Raw genomic sequence first — 18,934 nt, forward strand, 5'->3', positions numbered from 1 at the left:
CTTCCCGTTGTAATCACCTTTGTGGTTAAGGTTTAATTACATGCAAACAAAACCGTGCGTTCTGGATCTGAAGAACCAGCTCTGGTGTGGCTCTCATCAGTGAAAAGTAGGAAACATTGTTGAACGGCACTACAGAGACGAACTTCTCATCCTCTTCTCCTCAGACAGCAGCAGCTTCTCTCTCCTCCTGACCTGCAGCTGCAGCACATCACCGAGGCCCCAAACGAGTCCACACGAGCACCGCCCCCTTTCAGATGCGGACCAATTAAAACCTCGCAAGGCCTCCGCCCAGCGTGTTTAAAAGACTTTATGCAATGTATCTGCTAAATGTGAAAGATAGATCGATATTATTAATCTCCAGGAGATATTTGGACCTTTAATTACGATATTGTGAGACAAAACACACTGCAGCTAAATTGCCAATGAGGAGTCAAATTATCACGATCTCTCTGCTGATTGGTTCCAGATCAAAGTTGTCTTCATTAAGTCTGCTATGAGCTTCTAAGAAAACAATGACATCACTTACATGGCCATCAATTTAGACATTCAGCCAACACAATAAGCAATATTATAATTTATTTAAATATAAATACCATGCTCTGTTTTCCATCTCCAACAACTCCTGAGAAATATCCGTCTCCATTATGTTCATTAGTGAGTTGCTGACTTTGTCTATTTGCAGTTTGTTGCAAAGCAGGTAAAGTAGGCCCACCAGGTTTTTGGAGATTTCTATCTGAAAACAAATTTTAATTTGATAAAATTGTCTGGATTATACAGAACCACCGAAGACATTACACAACTACTTTCGTAGGAGTAGCACTCCACAACAGGAGTTAAGTGATTTTTGTAAAATCTGAATCTGAAATAGCAAAAAAGCTAAATATTACAAGATTTGATAATAAATGTGGAGTTTAAGGTTCAATGCTGGATTTCAAATTCAATAAAATGTTATCACAACCCAAACCCAATCACGAGACATTTCAATGCAATCTTCAGAGATCTTTCATCAGAGATGTTGCAAGTTCATAATCATACCTTTTTATTCAAGGACTATATTCATATAAAATCTATGGGTACAGTCGAAATGACTGTGGGAGAGACAGCCATTTAACAGATCAGGCAGCAAAGGACTCAGCCACTCCAGAACCTCTTTTCTCAGAAAGAGCCTTGTTTCCACTTTGGTGGTTCTGTGATGAAATGTTATTCTAGCTCCTTTTTTTGTCTTGACCTGAAACAGATACATCCAGCAAACAAATTGTACAAATCATGGACTGAATTAAGTCAAACAATGCCTCTTTTTTTTTTCTTCATTCCTTTTTTTTTTTTTTTTTTTTGCACATGCACATTTTCAATTCAGAACATGCAAACAGGACATGACCAGAGGGGGCAATCATAGTAAAACTGTAAGAGAAACATCTTGGCACCCTGTTCATGTCGGGCTCAGTGGAGGCTCGAAAATGTTGGTCTTTTTAAAAATCTACTGTAGAGATGAACACAACTCTCTGCTCCAATATGGCAACGTACAGCAACATTTAAAGCCTGTAAGACGACAAGCATTCCTTTACCTTTCCAAAGAACAGGGCCACGCCTGCAGTTAGACCTTATTGCTTTAAAGTCTAAAATATCCCCTTTTAGATGATCCGTCAAATAGATTGCACACATATGAGACAACAGGAAGTAAAATTAAAACACAAGAAAATAATCGGACTTGGATCAAATTATATTTGCAAATAATTGACATGTTCATAAACTTGCTTGGAGTCAACACAAAGAGCACCAAGAGGTTTAGACACCCAGAAGTCCATTATGTTGATCTCAGCAGGATTTTCATTCAATATACACAAAGCACAAATGTGTCTCAAGCAGGTACAAAGTCACCAAATATATCAAGTTAAGTCGAGTCAAGTCCTTAGTCCTAACCCCCAAGTCTGTTATTGGACACACTGTTGTGCTGCAATGTCCCTTCATTACCATAAACATAAACTGTAGTTTATCTTGAAACAATATCCTACTTCCCATAAAATAATGGAGTTTATTCTAATTTCGTGACCAAAAAACTCCCCAACAAATAGACGATTTGCCCCTGAGTAATATTTGCTTAAAACTACAGTACTCAACATTTTGGGAAATGACTGAGCATGTTTTGAAAAATTCAACTATAAATTTGTGGGCCGTTTTCAAAGATGGACGTCGATCATGAATACAGCCACTGTGGTTTCAATGCACATACACCTGCCATGAATCCTCACTCAAGCACCAATGAAAAAATAATAAGACAAATTCTCAACTTACTCCTGTTTTAGGAACATTTGCTCAAAACTACAGCTGTTTTAGGAAATAACCAATCCTTTTTTTTTTTTTTTTACATATTTGTGACTCTTATTTTGAAAGAAAAACGTTTTCATTAGGAACTAATTGGATTGGGGCTGAGACAGGCGGGGTAGGGAAATCATGAAAATCTGAAAAAACAGATAAACACAATGTTGATTTTGGTCCTGGTGTGGGATTTGTTGACGATAACATGTTGCAAGCCTCTTCCTTTAAGTACATGTGTCATGCCCAGTGGGAATTGGAATGGGTGTTGATCAGAAAAGGATCAAAATTGAGCAGAATATTTCCTCTGGTCTGGAATCTGGCAGTCCCAGTTCAGCCAGCTCAGCTCTTAAGGATGTACTACTGGTCCCAAAGTCTTATGTAATGACACAAAAATGTTCAGCCTTCTGTTATGGCAGAATATCTTGCACTGAATTCACTTCATCAATCCTTTTTATCTGGCTTTCCAAGCAAATAAAAACCCACTAAAACTATTTGAAAACACAACTTGACCCAAGTCTGGAAATGACACAGTTTTATATTTTAGGTGGCTCCAAGGGAGGCGTCATGCAGTCAACTTGCCAACCTCAAAAATGCCCCGTGATTCACATATATCAGCATCGATACCGCTTGTGCCCCAAGTGTGTGTTTGCTGTACATCATATAATACGTTTACAATTTACAACTCTTCATACATAAATGTAAAATTTGGTCGCAGTCGCACTAAAGCCTGAACCTGGAGATTCCAGAGGGTAAAGCTACAGGGCAGATGAAGTGTCGTCTTGTTGCATAGCAAGTCAACAGTCAGCAGCAACAACACAACTCTTTATTGTACCTTTTGAATACACAAACAGTTAACCTCTCCTCCAAACCCTCACACAACTCTGCCCTCAGAGGAACGGGATAAACCCATGAAATGTGGGCAAATATGGCAGAGATACGATATACACTGTATGCTTGAGGAGGCAAATTTTTTGTTGTTGATTAGAAATAAAAATAAAAAATGGCACTTTTCTGCATTCAGAGACCATTTCTACCAACTGGCTGGCAGTATATTTTAAAGAGAAAGGCAAATGCTTACCACACACCCTTAAGCAAAAGTACAGACACTATTTTTTTTTTTTTTTTTTTACAAGTTCAAGACCCCGGCATGCACTATGTTGCTCACTTTGGATCTGTGATTCAGACATACCTACCACAAGATTCAGTACAAAAAGTGTTTGCTTTGTTTTTGCATTCCGTCCATTAAACCCGATTCAAACTTTGTTCTCAACACTTTTCATCTACTCTATGTTCAAGTCCATCTGACCAGGCTGCATCTTAATACATCTTGGAAAACGAGGCACTTAGTATTCAGCCACATAACGTCAGAAAAGAGTTATCTAGTCCCTATGTGCACTCAAAAAATGTACATGGAGTACAATTTACAAAAATGTGATCATGAAAACTGGGCCCTGGTCCCATTGTGTAATGGTTCCTACATTACTCACTGTATCCTTTAGGTGTCACGGTGGAAGTTTATGATCGATATAGAATAGTTCCTAATATCTGTCCTGATCAGAATTTGGCGTGAACCCCCGAAGCAATAGCTAATGTAGAAAGGATAATTTGGTGGAAGCATCAATAAGACCAAGTTGCAACTCTTCCCTCTTCCCAACATGGCACCCATAAACCAAATGAAACATACAAAAATAAAAACAGTGTTGTGAGCAGCCATATTAATACCAGCACTGAGGCATTCGGACCAGTCTGAAAAAACACACTTCATAGTTTCGCTCAAAGAACGAGGAGGTTTTGACATTTGTCTTCTGCTCCATCACTGATTTTACTGGCCAAGGCAAAATACTTGAGGGTGTTCACAGGTGCTATCACTTCAGTGCTAATAAAGGGGTTAGAAAAGTTGATCAGTTTCTTTTTTCCTTAAAAGTTTGTTGTATAAAAAAGAAGAGTAACTCTACAAAGTTGGAATGATTTCTGATCCCCTTTTACAGCACTTTCCACTGGCTTTTTCCTCAATATCTTCCCTCCTGTATTTACCCGCTGGCTTCCTATCAGATCGTTGGACCTGACATGAGCGCTGTACAACACTGATAAGCTGCCCGTCCTCAGCAACAGTTTTCTGCCACGTTAGCACCAGTCCTCCTCCTCCTCCCTCTCCCTGAGACTTCCTGTTCCTCGGCTCCCAGGCCCAGACGCAGAGTTGAAGCCCAGGGTGAAGTGGTAGCCGTTGGGCACCACCCCCGCCCGACCCTGCGTGGAGGCGGCTGGGGCGGGCGCGGCGGCGGTTCCGTGTGAAGCTGAGGCTGTGGTGGAGGCAGCGGTTCTGGCAGAGCGTCCCCCTCCGTGGCTGCTCACAGTGTCCTGGAAGTCCTCGTCGAGGAGGGCCTGTCGAGAGGCGGCCTGCTGCTGCCGGTTCAAATTAGGGTCCGAACCGATGCGGGTGACTGGTATCGGGGACTCGTCGTGAACCCAGTGTAAGCGTTCGTGCTCTGAAAGGCCACGGCTGAAGCGAGTCTGGTGCCCCGTCGTAGCGGCGCTGCCACCGGACTGGAGAGGCGAGGAGTTGGCGGTCTTGTAGGCCACGGCAGGGCGAGGGGTGAGGGGCGTCTGAGGGAGCTGCCTGCGACTGCGGCCCGGAGTGCTCGAACCAGAGGGGAGTGTGACAGGGACAGCTTTGACCACACTGCTTCCATGCTGAGGGAACAAATCATTAATCAATGTACCAGCAGGTGAATAGACAGTTAATTCATTATTTGTAGTGCTAAAGTCATTGAGGTCTGTAAGAAAACACACTGGAGGTTAAAAAGTAACACAAACCTTCTGAAAATATTGTTTTTCCTAACCTCCAATGGTTTAACTCCTCACCTTGCTACAGTGATGTAGAAGTGTACTCCAGGGTGACTCAGTACTCGGTGACATCACTGGGGGGCTCGGTTACAATACACACAACACCCCCCCTCATCACTACTGTTTCAGAGGTGAAACGGGCTTAAAGCTTTCACTGAGAGAGGACGGTGTTACGTTACTCTTTAACCTCCCAAATTGTAGTTTCAATTTGAACAGTTCAGTGAAATAACTGGAGCAGTGTTGATACATATAGTCAAAGTTGTAACTTAACTTGGGGACAATTTCTGCTCTGTTCACCCTGTATGGATGTGAAAACCTTAAAATAAAAGCTGAGTCAGCACTAAAACCTCATAGTCACTATTTTCCTGTCAAATCCAATGTGGAGTGCAGAGCCAAAAGAATGTGTCACTGTCCTAGATACTTGCAGGCTGCAGGACATGCACCACCCGCTAGCCGTCAATCACTAAGACACGTACAGGATGGCAGGTAACTCACCTCCCCGGGAGACGTGGATCGACTGGGACCGGCTGACTTGGTGTGACACTGCTCCCTGCTGCCGTAACGCTCGCAGGAGTAGTAGCGCTGCTTCTCTCCGGCCGAGGAGTGATGCCTCCTCTCGTGAGGCCGGCTGCGGTCCCGCTCCCTCGCTCTTTCTCTGGACAATCCTTCAGCTGAAGGGTCGGTGAACGAATCTGGAGGACGGCATCATCCAATGAAATGAGAATGAGTAGGTAGGGAATACAGTGCACGGTTTAGCTGTCACTTTTATCATCTCATCATCTCTTCTGAATGCAGAAACAAATAAACATTCAGTCAGAAGAGTTTAAGATTAAAGCAGCTCCGTGGAGTTTTTGAACGGGTCCCTGTTTTTTCATGATGCATGGACCTTTTTTGACAAACTTTTCGCTTAGTTTTGACAACATTCATTCATTCAAATTAGATTTTTTTTTAAAAGTCATTGTGGCATAAAGGTTTTTACTGGTTAGACATATTATGTTGCCCTCAGCTAATCTTCTCAGGGTCCTACCATTGGGGGATGCCAGAGTCAGCAATTTTCAAAGTTTACACATAAGGGCTTCAAGTGAACATGAAATATGGCTGTAAAAAAAAATCCTTATTCTTTATTCCTTTTGCAAAAACTCTAATGCCTTCACTTAGAGTAAGAGCTTCTAAACTTGAACATTCTCCCAACGTGTTTGTCAGGCAGCGAGTACAAACCAATGTGTGTGTGTGTCAAACCAATATTTACCTGCGGAACAAATGCAAACATAGTCAATTTTTGTTGTGTTTTACTGTCAAGCATATTCCTGGCATATTGTTGTGTGTGGTTCTGGGTAGGGAGCAGCTGCATATAAAGTAATGTCCCCGACAGGGATGAATAAAGGTTCTAATGATTTGAGTTGAACTGGAAAGAGGAGGACAGAAGCAAAAGTTCACTTCATTTTGTACTATGAGTTATTATTCCATGAGATTTCATTACACCTCTAACACAGCGTGTGTGTGTGTGTGTTTCTATCTAGCCCATGGGTGTGTGGCATAAAGCAAAGCACTGTGGTGGGATGACTCTCTTTGGCGCTGGAAGAACTCCAGTTTTCAGATTAAAACCGCGATGACAGAGACACAGAAGCCTATTCATCATTCTGATGTGTCGGATCTACCTTGAGAATGACAAGCTTTGAGGAGTGAATCTGTCCTTGCTGTTTCTCTCAATCCAATAGACGTAGAGGGGGCTGCTGGATGTCTTGCTATCTCACCCAGAGGTACCCATAAATCCCTGTGCTGGACCTGTCCACTGTGGCCTTTTATCTCAGCAATAAAGCCCAGCTGCTGCCCTCCAGTGTTAACACAAAAAACACCCTGCCGCCAACTCTCAGGCTGTAATCGCTCCAGCAGACGCCCCCCGGTGGCAAACAAAGCCTGACCATGACCCTCGATACTGAAGAAATAATAGAGCGCTGCAGGGATGAGTCCTAAAACCTGGAAACCAGTTACAATTTTTGCACTTCCAGTTCCCTTGAAGTCAATCTTTTTTCAATAGGTATTTTTGTTCGATGCCTGAGAGAAGGACATTGGTTAACGCACGTTTAAAGGTTTAACATTGTGTTCCAAGATCTAAAAAAGACGTCTGTATATTCCCCGTTCGTGAATTTTAAAGCTTTTATATAAATAAAGGGGTTGCTGACGTGGATAAATAAGATTGCAAAATGTCATCAACTAGTGTTTGTGTATGGTCATGCTAATGTCAGCTTTTCATGCTAACGTTAGCTTTTAACTCAAAAAGTCATAAAAGTTTGTGAAGATCGTATTGCTGAACAAAACATTTAAGTACCATTTCCTTGTGTTTGCCACAGAGTCGATCTGTTCTCTAATATTCAAAAAGCCCTTTTTTTCAAGGGAACCAGTGAGATTCTAACTTCTGGGTTGGCCTATAAAAATACTTCATCCCTACACCACTCTCTATCAACTGTATAACGTTGCATTAATCAGCCTCAAAAACTTTCTTTTGTCGATAATATAATATCAATTTATATGCAGATGACAGAGTCTTGTATGCATTTGTCTCTTCAACTCAAAATATAACAAAATAACATCTCTGCATGATCTCAGACTTGTAAATGCTGACAAGACAAAATGTGTTTTATTCTTAAGAACCCATAACAAGTTAGCATCCCTGCCATCTATACACCAAATAATACTGAAATTTAAAGTGTCACATCTTGTATATTGGGCTAGACAGCCAAAGTCCCACTTTGCACTTTATTTGATTTCTATATATTTTATCCATACCTGTGTGAGATGTGACCTTATTCATGCCAAATAACCAATGACTGCTCCATGCCGTTTTATTTCTTTTTATTTTCTTTTAACGTTAATTATCTTGGCAAAGTCGCTTGTGTGTCAAAAATGAATAGTGTGTCTGTATGTGAAGCAACACAAGTGTTGCAACACTAGTGTGACAAAAAGTTGTTTCTGTTTTTTAAATGAGGAAAATGTAAATTCAAGCCTTTTCATGGATAGTTTGCAGCTCCTCAAGTGTGCGCCAGTGTGAAATCAAGTGTGAAATCTGTGGAGCTAGTTTTCATGAATGTAATTTTTAAGGTCAGAGGGGACAAAGCGAGCAACTGAAAGAAAAAAGGAGTAAAATTCTCAGCCCGGCAGCTTTTCCTCTGAAAGCTCACAACTCTCTCTGCTAATCAGATGGAAAGCTTGACGTGTAAAATCCCTGGTCGAAGCGCAGCAGAAACCCCTTCACCTACATAACCCGATCATGGAACTTTAATCCTATCAAGAATTCTGGCAGCTATGTTGAGACATCCAATAATCTACAAGGAAAGCCTGGCCTGCCATCGCTGTCTCTCTATGAAAGTGGTGCCAAGTTTCTATGTGGATATTCACCTCACTGTATTATATGAATTAATATCGTTGTGTTAAATGAATTAATCTCTCAACAACCTAAAATATGCCCCACAATTTACTTTAAAAAAAATATCTTGTATTAAAAAAAAATCTGGTATTACGACACACACAGATGAAGAGTGACTTCATTCTCTGCTCAGGGAGACATTACTCCACTGTTGGGACCTCACCATTAGGACTACACAATGCGGCCTACAAAAACCCTCACATGCGGTCAGGACAAAGGAACAAAGGAGATAAAAAACTAGACCGCCATTTTAGTTTCACTTCTCACCTAGGTGCGAAGTGCAATGTCACACAACTGGTGCCCTATTGGCTGACAACCGCAGGTACCCCAGGGGGTCCCCGGGAGCAGCCGTGAGCTTTATAAACCGGTGCCGCCTTAAGAACACTCTCTTCCAAAAAGGCTTCCAACGCCCTTCCATCGCAACACCACGTTGCAACAGGGGGCGACCCCCGCAGCACACCGCTGCAACAAGAGGAACCAAGCTGGTTCCTGCATTCCAGCTACCAGCTCCTGTCTGAAGTAAGCTGACTAAATCGCCAAGCCGCGATCATATTGTCGCCCGCGGAAGAAAGAAACACGAACTGTTTTCTTTATTCGAGTTTGATCAACGAGAGGAAACACGCTCCGCTCTCGTCTGGACTTAGCCGACTCATCACGACCCCCCGCTGCCACCGGGACTCCCGAACTACCGCCACCGCGGTAAGGAACGCCGTCATCGCCAGGATGGACTCGCAGCTTGCGCAACGACACCAGTAAGAGGCTATCAGTCTGGGCAGAGACATAAGTGATAGTGTAGGATATGCTTGTAATTCTTGTTAACGTGTTTTAAGTTTTGATCACGGACCACCGAGTCCGTTGTTTTCTCTGTGTTGTAGTTGAATGCTGATTGTATACCCACGCCGCTGGGTTTCTGTAACGATGTTTTTGACTAACCTCAGCCATATTCGCGAGCTCAGTAAGCGTCTACTATCATTTAAAAGACCGCGGTGGCGCTGAATGAACGCCAGTTCATTCACAAGCTCCCGTGTGATAGTAACACGCCTCCTGAGCCTTAGAATATTGCGTGCGCATTCTCCCCCTTTCTTTGTTTGTGTCCCGCTAACACACACGCACATATACACCGCCCCACACGTGTCCTACGCCAGCTGTTTCCGGCTCCTGACGCTAAGGACATAGCTCCATCCGGTGGCTGTACCCGGCCATCTCTCGCTCGCTCTCTCTCTCTCTCGCGATCCTATCGGACTTCAGTGGCTCCGCCCCTGAACGCTGTGAGGAATAGCTCCATCTGGTGGCTGCACCCGGCCATCTCTCCCTCTCTCGCTACTCCATCTGGCGTCAGTGGCTCCGCCCCTGAACGCTGTGAGGGATAGCTCCATCTGGTGGTCGCACCCGGCCATATCTCGCTCTCTCTCTCTCTACACACACACACACACCCACTCCACGTGTCTCTCCCTTTGTTTAGCTTAACTGTGTGTGTTAGGTAGTAAGGTAATAAGGCTTTGTTAATTGCAGTGTTATTGATTGTGATCATTATTACAGTGCATATGTCACTGGATAACAGCAGGTTGTGAAGGCTAGTGCTCGAATTTCACGCCCTTTTTAATTGTTCGATTGTTCTTATACTTCTATGCCAATGATCACGATGATTGGCATGTGAGTATAAAACCTTTTATATTGAGACTGAATACAGTTTTAGGTTATCTTTTCCCTGATCCCAGGGTGGTGCCCCGTTTATTCATGATTATATCATGATAATATATTAAATATAATTATTAATATCGATAATCATATTGACATTAATAATTAGCTGTTGATAACCAAATCTGCTCCTGCTACATCCCCAACACCACTATATATTAATATAGATAATAGATCATTGTTGCTATAATATCACTCTGAATACCCTTCAGAGAAACTTTTAACATTGCGAGACCGAGTGCATTTCTAGTCTTTTTCTTGTCAGTTAGTTTTAAGGAAGAAGCAGTAATGTCTTTTGACAAGAACAAACTCCTTACAATCAGTTGTCATGGAGAAACTGCTGAGAAATACCACAAAATGTGGATGAAAGCTCCCAAAAATGCTTGTGGGTGGACACAAGTCAGGAATAGTAATGTTTCTAATGCTGGGAAAACCCTTTCCTGCCAAGCAAAGTGGTTTTACTTCTATTTGTACTGTTGTGATAACCAACATATGACAGTGTATTGGATTTAGTACGGGTGCTTAGATCCAGGCTCAATTTTTGGGTTGGATGATATTTTTGTTGTCTCCTGCTTCTAATTTTACAGTTTATCTTGTGTTCTGTGTTATGTTCTCAGACTGTAGAAGAAGTGGATTATGGTTTTGAAGCCTCATGTTCGGGATTTTGGCCGTTGCCATCTTGGTTATTGGTCGCCCCGCCCTAAAGCATAACCTGTTTTGACTCTAAATGGAGCATCATTTAATAAATGAACATCATGTTGTATGAAAAAGAACTGAAGATGGATTAGGACAATAATTCATGTTTACAATTTTTTTTTTTAGTTTGCTTAGGTAATAAATGAAGTGAGAAGTAGGGTCATTTTCTCATACACTTCTATACAATCTTGCCTTTCGGCAACCAGAAGAGTTGCCCTCTGCTGGTAATTAGAAAGAATGTAAGTTTAAGGCATTTTAGCATTGGCTTCACTTTTCAAGCCTATCATTGCATTGTAAAAATCTAAACTCATCATGTTTGTTTCATCTCACCAACAGTGCTTGACGGCTGCATCGACGCCGCTCTGTCCAGGGACTTCTGCTTCTTGTCTTTGTCCTTGTCCCTGCGTCGATGGCAGCGGTGGTGGTGGTGATGGTGGTGGGCTCTGTCCTGGCCCTCCACTTGCCCCGGCCCCATTGAGGACTGGGCCAAGTCGGGCCGTTCCAGGTCGTACTCCCTCAGAACGACCTCCTGGTAGCGCTGCGGTGTCAGCGAAGATGCTGAGCGCCTGATAGGACTGAGGTCAACAATTGGCTGAGAGGGCAAGAGAAACGTGGAGAGGCGTCAGGAGAAAGTGGAGCAGACAGGCATCTGTGGCAGTTTTAACCAAACCACCAAAATATCCACGACACACAAACGACACAACCAGTGGAAGGCAATCTACGGACGTTCTACCCGTTCTTCTCCAGGCACAGATGTAAGAAACGTTTGAGAAGAATGAACACTGATCTGTGACTGAACTCAAATACTTACTGTTATAGAACTTACACCATGTGTAAGCTTGCAGGCGTCCCTGCTAGTGAACAAAGAAGAGGTGGGGTGTTGACATTGGCCTTTGTGGCATTTTTTGGCTTTTTCAACTTCTAACCTTAGAAACAAGTGTAATCTTTCTTAAAGTAGCTAATATTTGCTAAATAACACCTTATATTTACCTCAAGGAATACGCCACTGAAAACCATGACACCTTGTTCCTTGTTTAAACCGGTGTCCCACCTGTCTTCTGCAAAGCAGGAAGTAAACTGCTGTTTGATAGTATTAAAATATTAAACAACTTGTGAACACAACATTGACACATCATCATCCTTTAAATGGTAAATGGGATTCGAGACGCCTATCTTCCGATTGGAGGACGACTCTCTCTCGACCCCTGAGTCACAGCCGCCCCGTTTTTAAAACTGATATAACAAACTTGTTGCTTATTTACACATCCAGCAGTTACGGAGCAACATTCATCTTTCATTTTGAGTCAGATTTCTGGCAACCTTCATAGTCCAGTATTCTCTCTCTTTTAGCTCTGACTTTGGTCGCTCCAGAGGGAAATATCTGGCTCTTTAGCAGCTAATTACTTCACTATGTCCACCAGCTATTGCCAACTGTATTATTCTGCTGTTTGGTGCTGAGCAAGTAGTGTACTTAGCTAAAAACAGCTGCCTACTACAGCCAAATATGAAATCACAAGTGACTGAATCTCACCATAAAGCTCTGTAAAGAGGCACCTTTACCATTGCCACATTGTTTTAACGTTATCATCTGGTACATTGTTATTATAAAATAAGGATTTTAGTGGCTTTAATTATTCAGTGGCGTTTTCCTTTAAAACCTTACGTTCACCAAGTTCTCTCCAGGGATTAATACTTGAATTAATGCTTTGAGGACTCTGACACTCACCCCAACTCCTTCTTAGCTCGCTGACCGGCACAGCTACCAGGTAACAGACTGACGTGATAGGGAACTGAACCAGCAGCTACGTTACCACCCCACCTGCTGGTCACTGCCGAGATCATTTCTGATCAACAGTTTTTCAGTATTCTGTTTCCAAATCAATATGTATCTGGACGCCTCTGGTGCTAAAAATGTGTCTGATCTTATGAGGACCTTTGATGACACGTGGTTCATTAATGAACTCCTATTTTCATGAATAGCTTGTTCACAGACGGCCGTTGGGTGGTTGTGCTGGTTCTCTTGTTCTACCACAGCCTGACCTGTAGCTACAGTCACAACAATATCACAACACTGCAGAAAATACCCATATTACCGAGTCATTTTATCTAGTATGCAGTCTTAAAATCTTTCTTGTGGGATAAATGTCATGATGTGCTATTTAAAAGACAATAAACTCTCCATTTCATCCAACAACTACAATGTGAGGGTGAGTAAGGGTTGACAGGATAAATTAAACTTGTGTTTTCATGTAAAGAACAAGATTTTAAGACTGAAAGTAACATCAAATGACAGATAAAGTTGGACAGGGTTTTTTAGTTTGTTATTTCAAAGCAAGAAAGCAGCAGTACTGGCCCCGCCTTGATCCACAATCACACACCGACGAACCAAAAAAAAAACACTACACACTATACACTACCACATTACTACATCATGAAACTCACATACAGTACACATAACCACATTTTCACCAAAGTGTGGCGCTGTGCTGCTGTTATTAATGGCTCTAAAGCAGGACAGAGTACTCGACATACCCGGGATACACATACAAGTATTTCTCCATGGATCTGGGTATGTTTTGTGCACGACGTTGATTTGTGTGTGATGTTTCTATCAGCAATTTGATGGAATGACCAGAGTATACTGTATATGCAGGGGATCACTTTGTCCATGATGGCGGGAGGGTGAGAGGAGTACATGGAGGCAAACACAGACATGAGAGATGAGAGGAGAAGAAAAATAGGGAAAGGACGAGAGGAGGAGGAGGAGGAGGAGGAGGAGGAAGAGGGAAAGAGAGAGTGAGAGAGAGAAAGAGAGAAAGAGAGAGAGAGAGGTGGCACAACAGGTGGTACATACTGCCAGGTGGGTCCCAGGGGCGTGGCGAGGGTGGCTCCGCTATTAGACAGCACACACAAGAGGAAGGTGGGCAAAACATTAGCAGTGGGCATCGAAATCAGGAGAACGGGAAGACAGAAGATTAGAAAAGAGATTTGTAGGCGTTAGGCTGGTGATATTCTGTATTTTCTATACAGTCCATAAACCGGATGAAGAGACCAAAACCAATCAAAGCCAATCCTACTAACAAGTACTTTCAAATGATGTGCTTTCACAGGCTTATTCCTCAACTTTATACTACAAATGTGACTTTAATGACACGTAAAACTATCTTTTAAATCGACAAACAATCATATGTGTAATTCATGCCACGATTCATACAGGATCAAAAAAATATTTGTCACTCAACGTTAACTATTCTATCTATTTTTCTCAAATAATGTCCCATGGGGGACACCGGGAGGGGCGGGACTTAGCCTCTCTATTTAAAAAACATCAATGAGCCTTACTGTTTCATTGGGTCTTATGTTCCTTCATCACCATCTTGCTGCTGTAAATTCTCACTAGAGCACCAAATGTGTATTAATCTGTAGACAAATGCATTTCTCTCTCCTATTTGAGCAACATTTGCTACAAACTACAGTGTGCAGCTGTTTTATGAAAAACTGTATATGGGAGCATTTTTAACGGAACAAGTGTACGTGGGATTAGTGCATTGTTAGTTGTAGGATTTTCATTGGATTTGTTGACAATAAGGAAAATACTGGATAACACCAGCCTTTTACTTTAAAGATAGATAAAGAAGGAGCGAGAGATCAAAATGCAACATAAACATAAGGAAAGCACATGTTAAGTGTTGTGGGAGAGAGCAGGGTGACAGAGAGAGACTAAAACAGAGACGACAGGCAAAACTAAAGAGATAAAATCAGACAGTTGAGACAATCCAGGAAACAGAGAAGTGATGGATAGGAAAAAACATATCTTGACATGAAATCCATATGCAGTAGACAGGAGCAGCTACTGTTACTCACAGAATGAAAGTAAATAAACAGATGAAAATAAGTGAAATTCATAAAAAAAGATTAGATTGAACTGTGAGTGTGCATATTTTGTGAAATACAAAAAGATGACTGATGATAATATTCTTGAGTTAAACTAAATACATTCAAACTTTTCCAGAATACCATCCTTAGGATTTCCAAGAAATTAATCTTACAGTAAATTGAGGTTAGTGTGATAAAGGTCAACACTGTAACAGGTGAATACAGTATCTGATTACAATCTAGTTTCTATTTTAAGGCTCAATATAAAAGGACTGGTGGAATTTCATCATTTCTATTGTCTGACAATCAAATATGAGGAATTATAGACGCCAACAAAGCAAACAGTGTGGATTTATACTTTTGAACAATATTTTAGTACCACCGAATCATTGATTTGTTTGTACAGAACTCCTTTTGCAACTGGTTTACTGTGTGTGTCCACATAACCAGATGCACCATTCATTAAAATTATCTCAATTTTGGACTGCAGGAGATATAAACTTAAAGGAATGGTTAAACATTTTGGGGAAATATGTTTAGTTGATTTCTTTCTGAGAGTTATGCATGAATATATATCACTCTCATGTCTTTGCGCTAACTAAGCAGCGAGTAGACTGTTAGCTTAGCATCATCAGCTAGCCTAAGTTCAAAAACACAGCTACAAACATCTAGCTCACTAATTAACACTTTATATGTCATACATTTAATCCCTACACAAACAGAAATGAAACATAAATACAAATGAAGATACTATAATACTTCCATTTCTTTCAACTACTTCTGATGCTAAGCTAATTGCTTCACAACACTAGCTCCAACAGTTTGCTCACGTGACTCTCAGAAAGACAGCAAACAAGCATATTTAGCAAAATGTCGAACTGTTTCTTTAAGAAAATATCGATCTGAATGTGGTAAAAGAACACAGAGGCTCAGGAACTCTCACTGCAGCTCAACTTTGGATATATTTGGATACGTTGGATATATTTGGATATTCCTGCTTTCTTTGGCAAGAAGGTACAAATTGAACATCTTGAATCAGCCAATGACATTAATGGTGTCACAGTAACTGGACGGCTTTTAGGTGAAAGTAGAAGGTTTACTCATGGTGACAGATAATTATGTCCCTGGCTTTTATCTTAATCTATTTCCTGTCTTACATTGCAGAAGACACTGTCTGAACATTTCATCAAGAAAAATCTAATGTTTGCACAGTGTGTGCATTTTCCAATCCTGATAATCCCCACGAGAGTGAGTCAAAGAGATATTTTCTCTGAGCAGTAAAACGAGATGCGCAGCGTCACGAGCGCTGAGGGGCTTACGTAGTACTCGGCATTAAGTCGGGGCAGGGAGGCCGCTCTGCAGTGGCTCTCCAGGCTCGGATACTCCTCTGTGTCGGATATGTTCTCCACCTGCTTCAGTTCAACAGATTCCTGCATGAAAAAGATATAGTAGTAGTGGTAGCATGTATGGAGGCGACACTGAATGTGAGGAAGTAAAATGTTATCAAGACGATGGCGTCTCCTCGGTGCGGGTGTACCTGAGGTCTGGTGGAAAATGGCACATCCTCTGATAGGCCTCTCTGCAGTTTCCTCCGGCCTTTGGGCCTCTGTTGTGCAGCCTGAGAGACATCTCCGGACTGGGAATGTTTTATGGTGCTCCTCTGGTTTATTCTGTGTACGAACACACAAAAGCTCTGACTGGAAGATTGAAAGCTTCTAAGTGCTGTCAATGCAGAGTTTCCTCACTTTCATTTCTAAGGCTATTTGTCAAATGAAAAATAAACCTTAGGGACTCAAAATCCAATTAGATTTAAGGGTTTTTCTTAATTTCAACTCAAAGATTACAGAACACGTCGGACCTCATGCAAGAACATTTTCTTCTCTTAACTCACGCTTGTAAGAGTGTGCCACGTCAGATTCAGCCAGTAAATGACCATCTGTGCCACAATAAGCCTTTATCAGAAATGAAAATTAGCATTAAGAACGCCCCGATGATACCATATAGAGCTTGTATGCCCCACGTGTCCAATATTGAATTTCTTGCTTTCAGAGATCCATAAAGGAAAGTCCATAATTCTTAACAGTGTCAGAATTAAGGGACCTGCTGAAGCCAAGGAACGGGGGGAAATAATGAGTGCTGTAAATGCCGTGTCACCTGAGGGTCATGCTGTCACTGAAATAAAGAAGAAACGGTGCCATTTGAAAAATGTCTTGCCACAGCGAGGCGATCGATGACTGCAACCGGAGGCGGTGAAATAATTTAAGATGTTCATATTGATAATATAGTGTCGTTCCTACTGTCTGAATGCCGAAGTGTCCCGGAGCCACACACTGAACCCCAAGTTGCTCCCTGTGAGCTTTACAGCAAATGCAGAGCATGTTCCTGCATGCATGTTTTTATATTCGTTTAATGAAGTTTAAAAGGCAATATAAATGACTGATGATATTGTTAAGACTACGTAACATTTTAGAATAATATTTGTTCATGAGCAACTCAACACTGCTTCAATGTAAGTTTTATATTTCGTTTTTTAATGCTTAGTTATTCATCATATCTTTACATACTCGTTCATATTTGTTTTGTGTTGCCTCTTGTTGTTAAAATATGCTAAATTTACCCACTCTGGGAATTATAAAGGATTCTCTTATTTTAAAGTCATGAATCCATTAGTCAAAAACTTAGGATTGGCTAACAGCAACTAATTGCATATCAAATATGAGAATCTTGGCGAATGCAGTAAGTTCTTCTAAATCTCTCAAACAAGTCACATGAGATGGAATTTGTTGATACGAGTTGTTCCTGCATGAGGCCCAAGTCTTGAGGTACGTGACATGAGGTAATATTACATATCAATTAAACAGCTCCACTCACATTGTGTCCCTGTTGAGCGAGGTGATGGTGCTCGTGGGCAGTGCCTCTGGTTTGGCTTCTGGCTCAGGCTGAGGTGTGAGGGGCTGTTTGGGGCTGCAGATCGGTGCTTCTACTTCCTGTATGTGAGTGAGTTGCAGCATAGGACGGAACAACGCCCCCAGTTTACTCTGCAGGACAGATGGACAGCAAATGTCACTATCAGTTACAGCTGACAACGCCGTCCCAACCAACAGCGCAGGCACGGAAACGTAGCGCCCACCCTTTGGTTCCCCCTCAGGTAAACACAGTTAGCTCTCTCAGCACTGTTGCCGTTGTTGGCACTGTTAGCTGCAAGCCACTGGCTCAGCAAACACCATATAGGGTGCTGTGGAGATGCAGTCTTAATGCTCCCAATCTTGTGTAAAGCATCTGACCAAAACATAATATACTAAAAACAATACAAAAAAATATTGTCTTATCTAATGAAATGTAATAAGAAAATCCAAATAAAATGGGTTAATAAAAACAACTTCAGGATTTCATGGAGAAAATATGACCACTAGAAAGCTTGAGTTTGATAGAAGGAATACAACTGTGATAATGATGCTAAACACAAGATTATTATTAGAGTCTTAAGACAAGACTAAAAATAACGTGGACAGCTGATACATGTGTCACTTATATCATGGGTGTAATGTCTTGTTTAGACAGGAATCCATTTTATATACAGAATGATCGTGGCTAGTGTTTCCCCCTATGAGCTTTAAACAGATGTTTATTTACAACATGCTGTACCTGAGTTCCCCCTGGATGCTGCTGCTGGAGTCTCTTAGCACGATTCTGCTTATAGTAGTCAAAGATCATGAGAGCTGCGTAGACTTTCCCCACAGTCAGCTCATTGTCTGGAGGAGAGAGCAGAGTGAGAGACGGTCCCTCTATGTATGGCCAGTAGATGGAGCCAGAGGAGCAACAAAATACGACTCACGCAGGTGGATAAATTACAGTATGTCTCGCAGGTGTGGCTGTGAACTAAGCAGTAAACTATCTCACCTTATCAAGTTTCTATGTTACTATTGAACCAGCATCATTGTGTGAAGAAGTACTTATATTGGAAGAAAGAGAATAAAGCATATCAATGCAACAACATCTAGAAAACTGACAATTCTCTAGAATCTCTTCTTAAATCTAGAAAACAAGTGAAATGTCTTGATTTTCAATTAGAAACCAGCT

General features: G+C 41.6%; 1 protein-coding gene across 6 annotated transcripts in view; it reads right to left on the minus strand.

Annotated features, from left to right (window-relative positions):
• Positions 1–1,310: 1,310 nt before the first annotated feature.
• Positions 1,311–18,934, minus strand: part of cacna1bb (calcium channel, voltage-dependent, N type, alpha 1B subunit, b) — a 151,109-nt gene continuing 133,485 nt past the window's right edge. For 5 of the 6 annotated variants that reach the window (XM_084035038.1, XM_084035035.1, XM_084035039.1 and 2 more), the window contains 8 exons: positions 18,500–18,606; positions 17,726–17,892; positions 16,392–16,524; positions 16,174–16,284; positions 13,833–13,871; positions 11,309–11,570; positions 5,656–5,852; positions 1,311–5,007 (listed from right to left, as the gene is read on the minus strand). In XM_084035038.1, coding sequence (XP_083891164.1) covers positions 4,441–5,007; positions 5,656–5,852; positions 11,309–11,570; positions 13,833–13,871; positions 16,174–16,284; positions 16,392–16,524; positions 17,726–17,892; positions 18,500–18,606 — 1,583 coding nt within the window. In that variant the 3' untranslated portion in view covers positions 1,311–4,440. The remainder of the gene's footprint in view (positions 5,008–5,655; positions 5,853–11,308; positions 11,571–13,832; positions 13,872–16,173; positions 16,285–16,391; positions 16,525–17,725; positions 17,893–18,499; positions 18,607–18,934) is intronic. The other variant, XM_084035036.1, reaches the window with a different exon arrangement.

Source organism: Eutrigla gurnardus, assembly GCF_963514095.1.
Source record: "Eutrigla gurnardus genome assembly, chromosome: 19".
Lineage (NCBI taxonomy): Eukaryota > Metazoa > Chordata > Actinopteri > Perciformes > Triglidae > Eutrigla > Eutrigla gurnardus.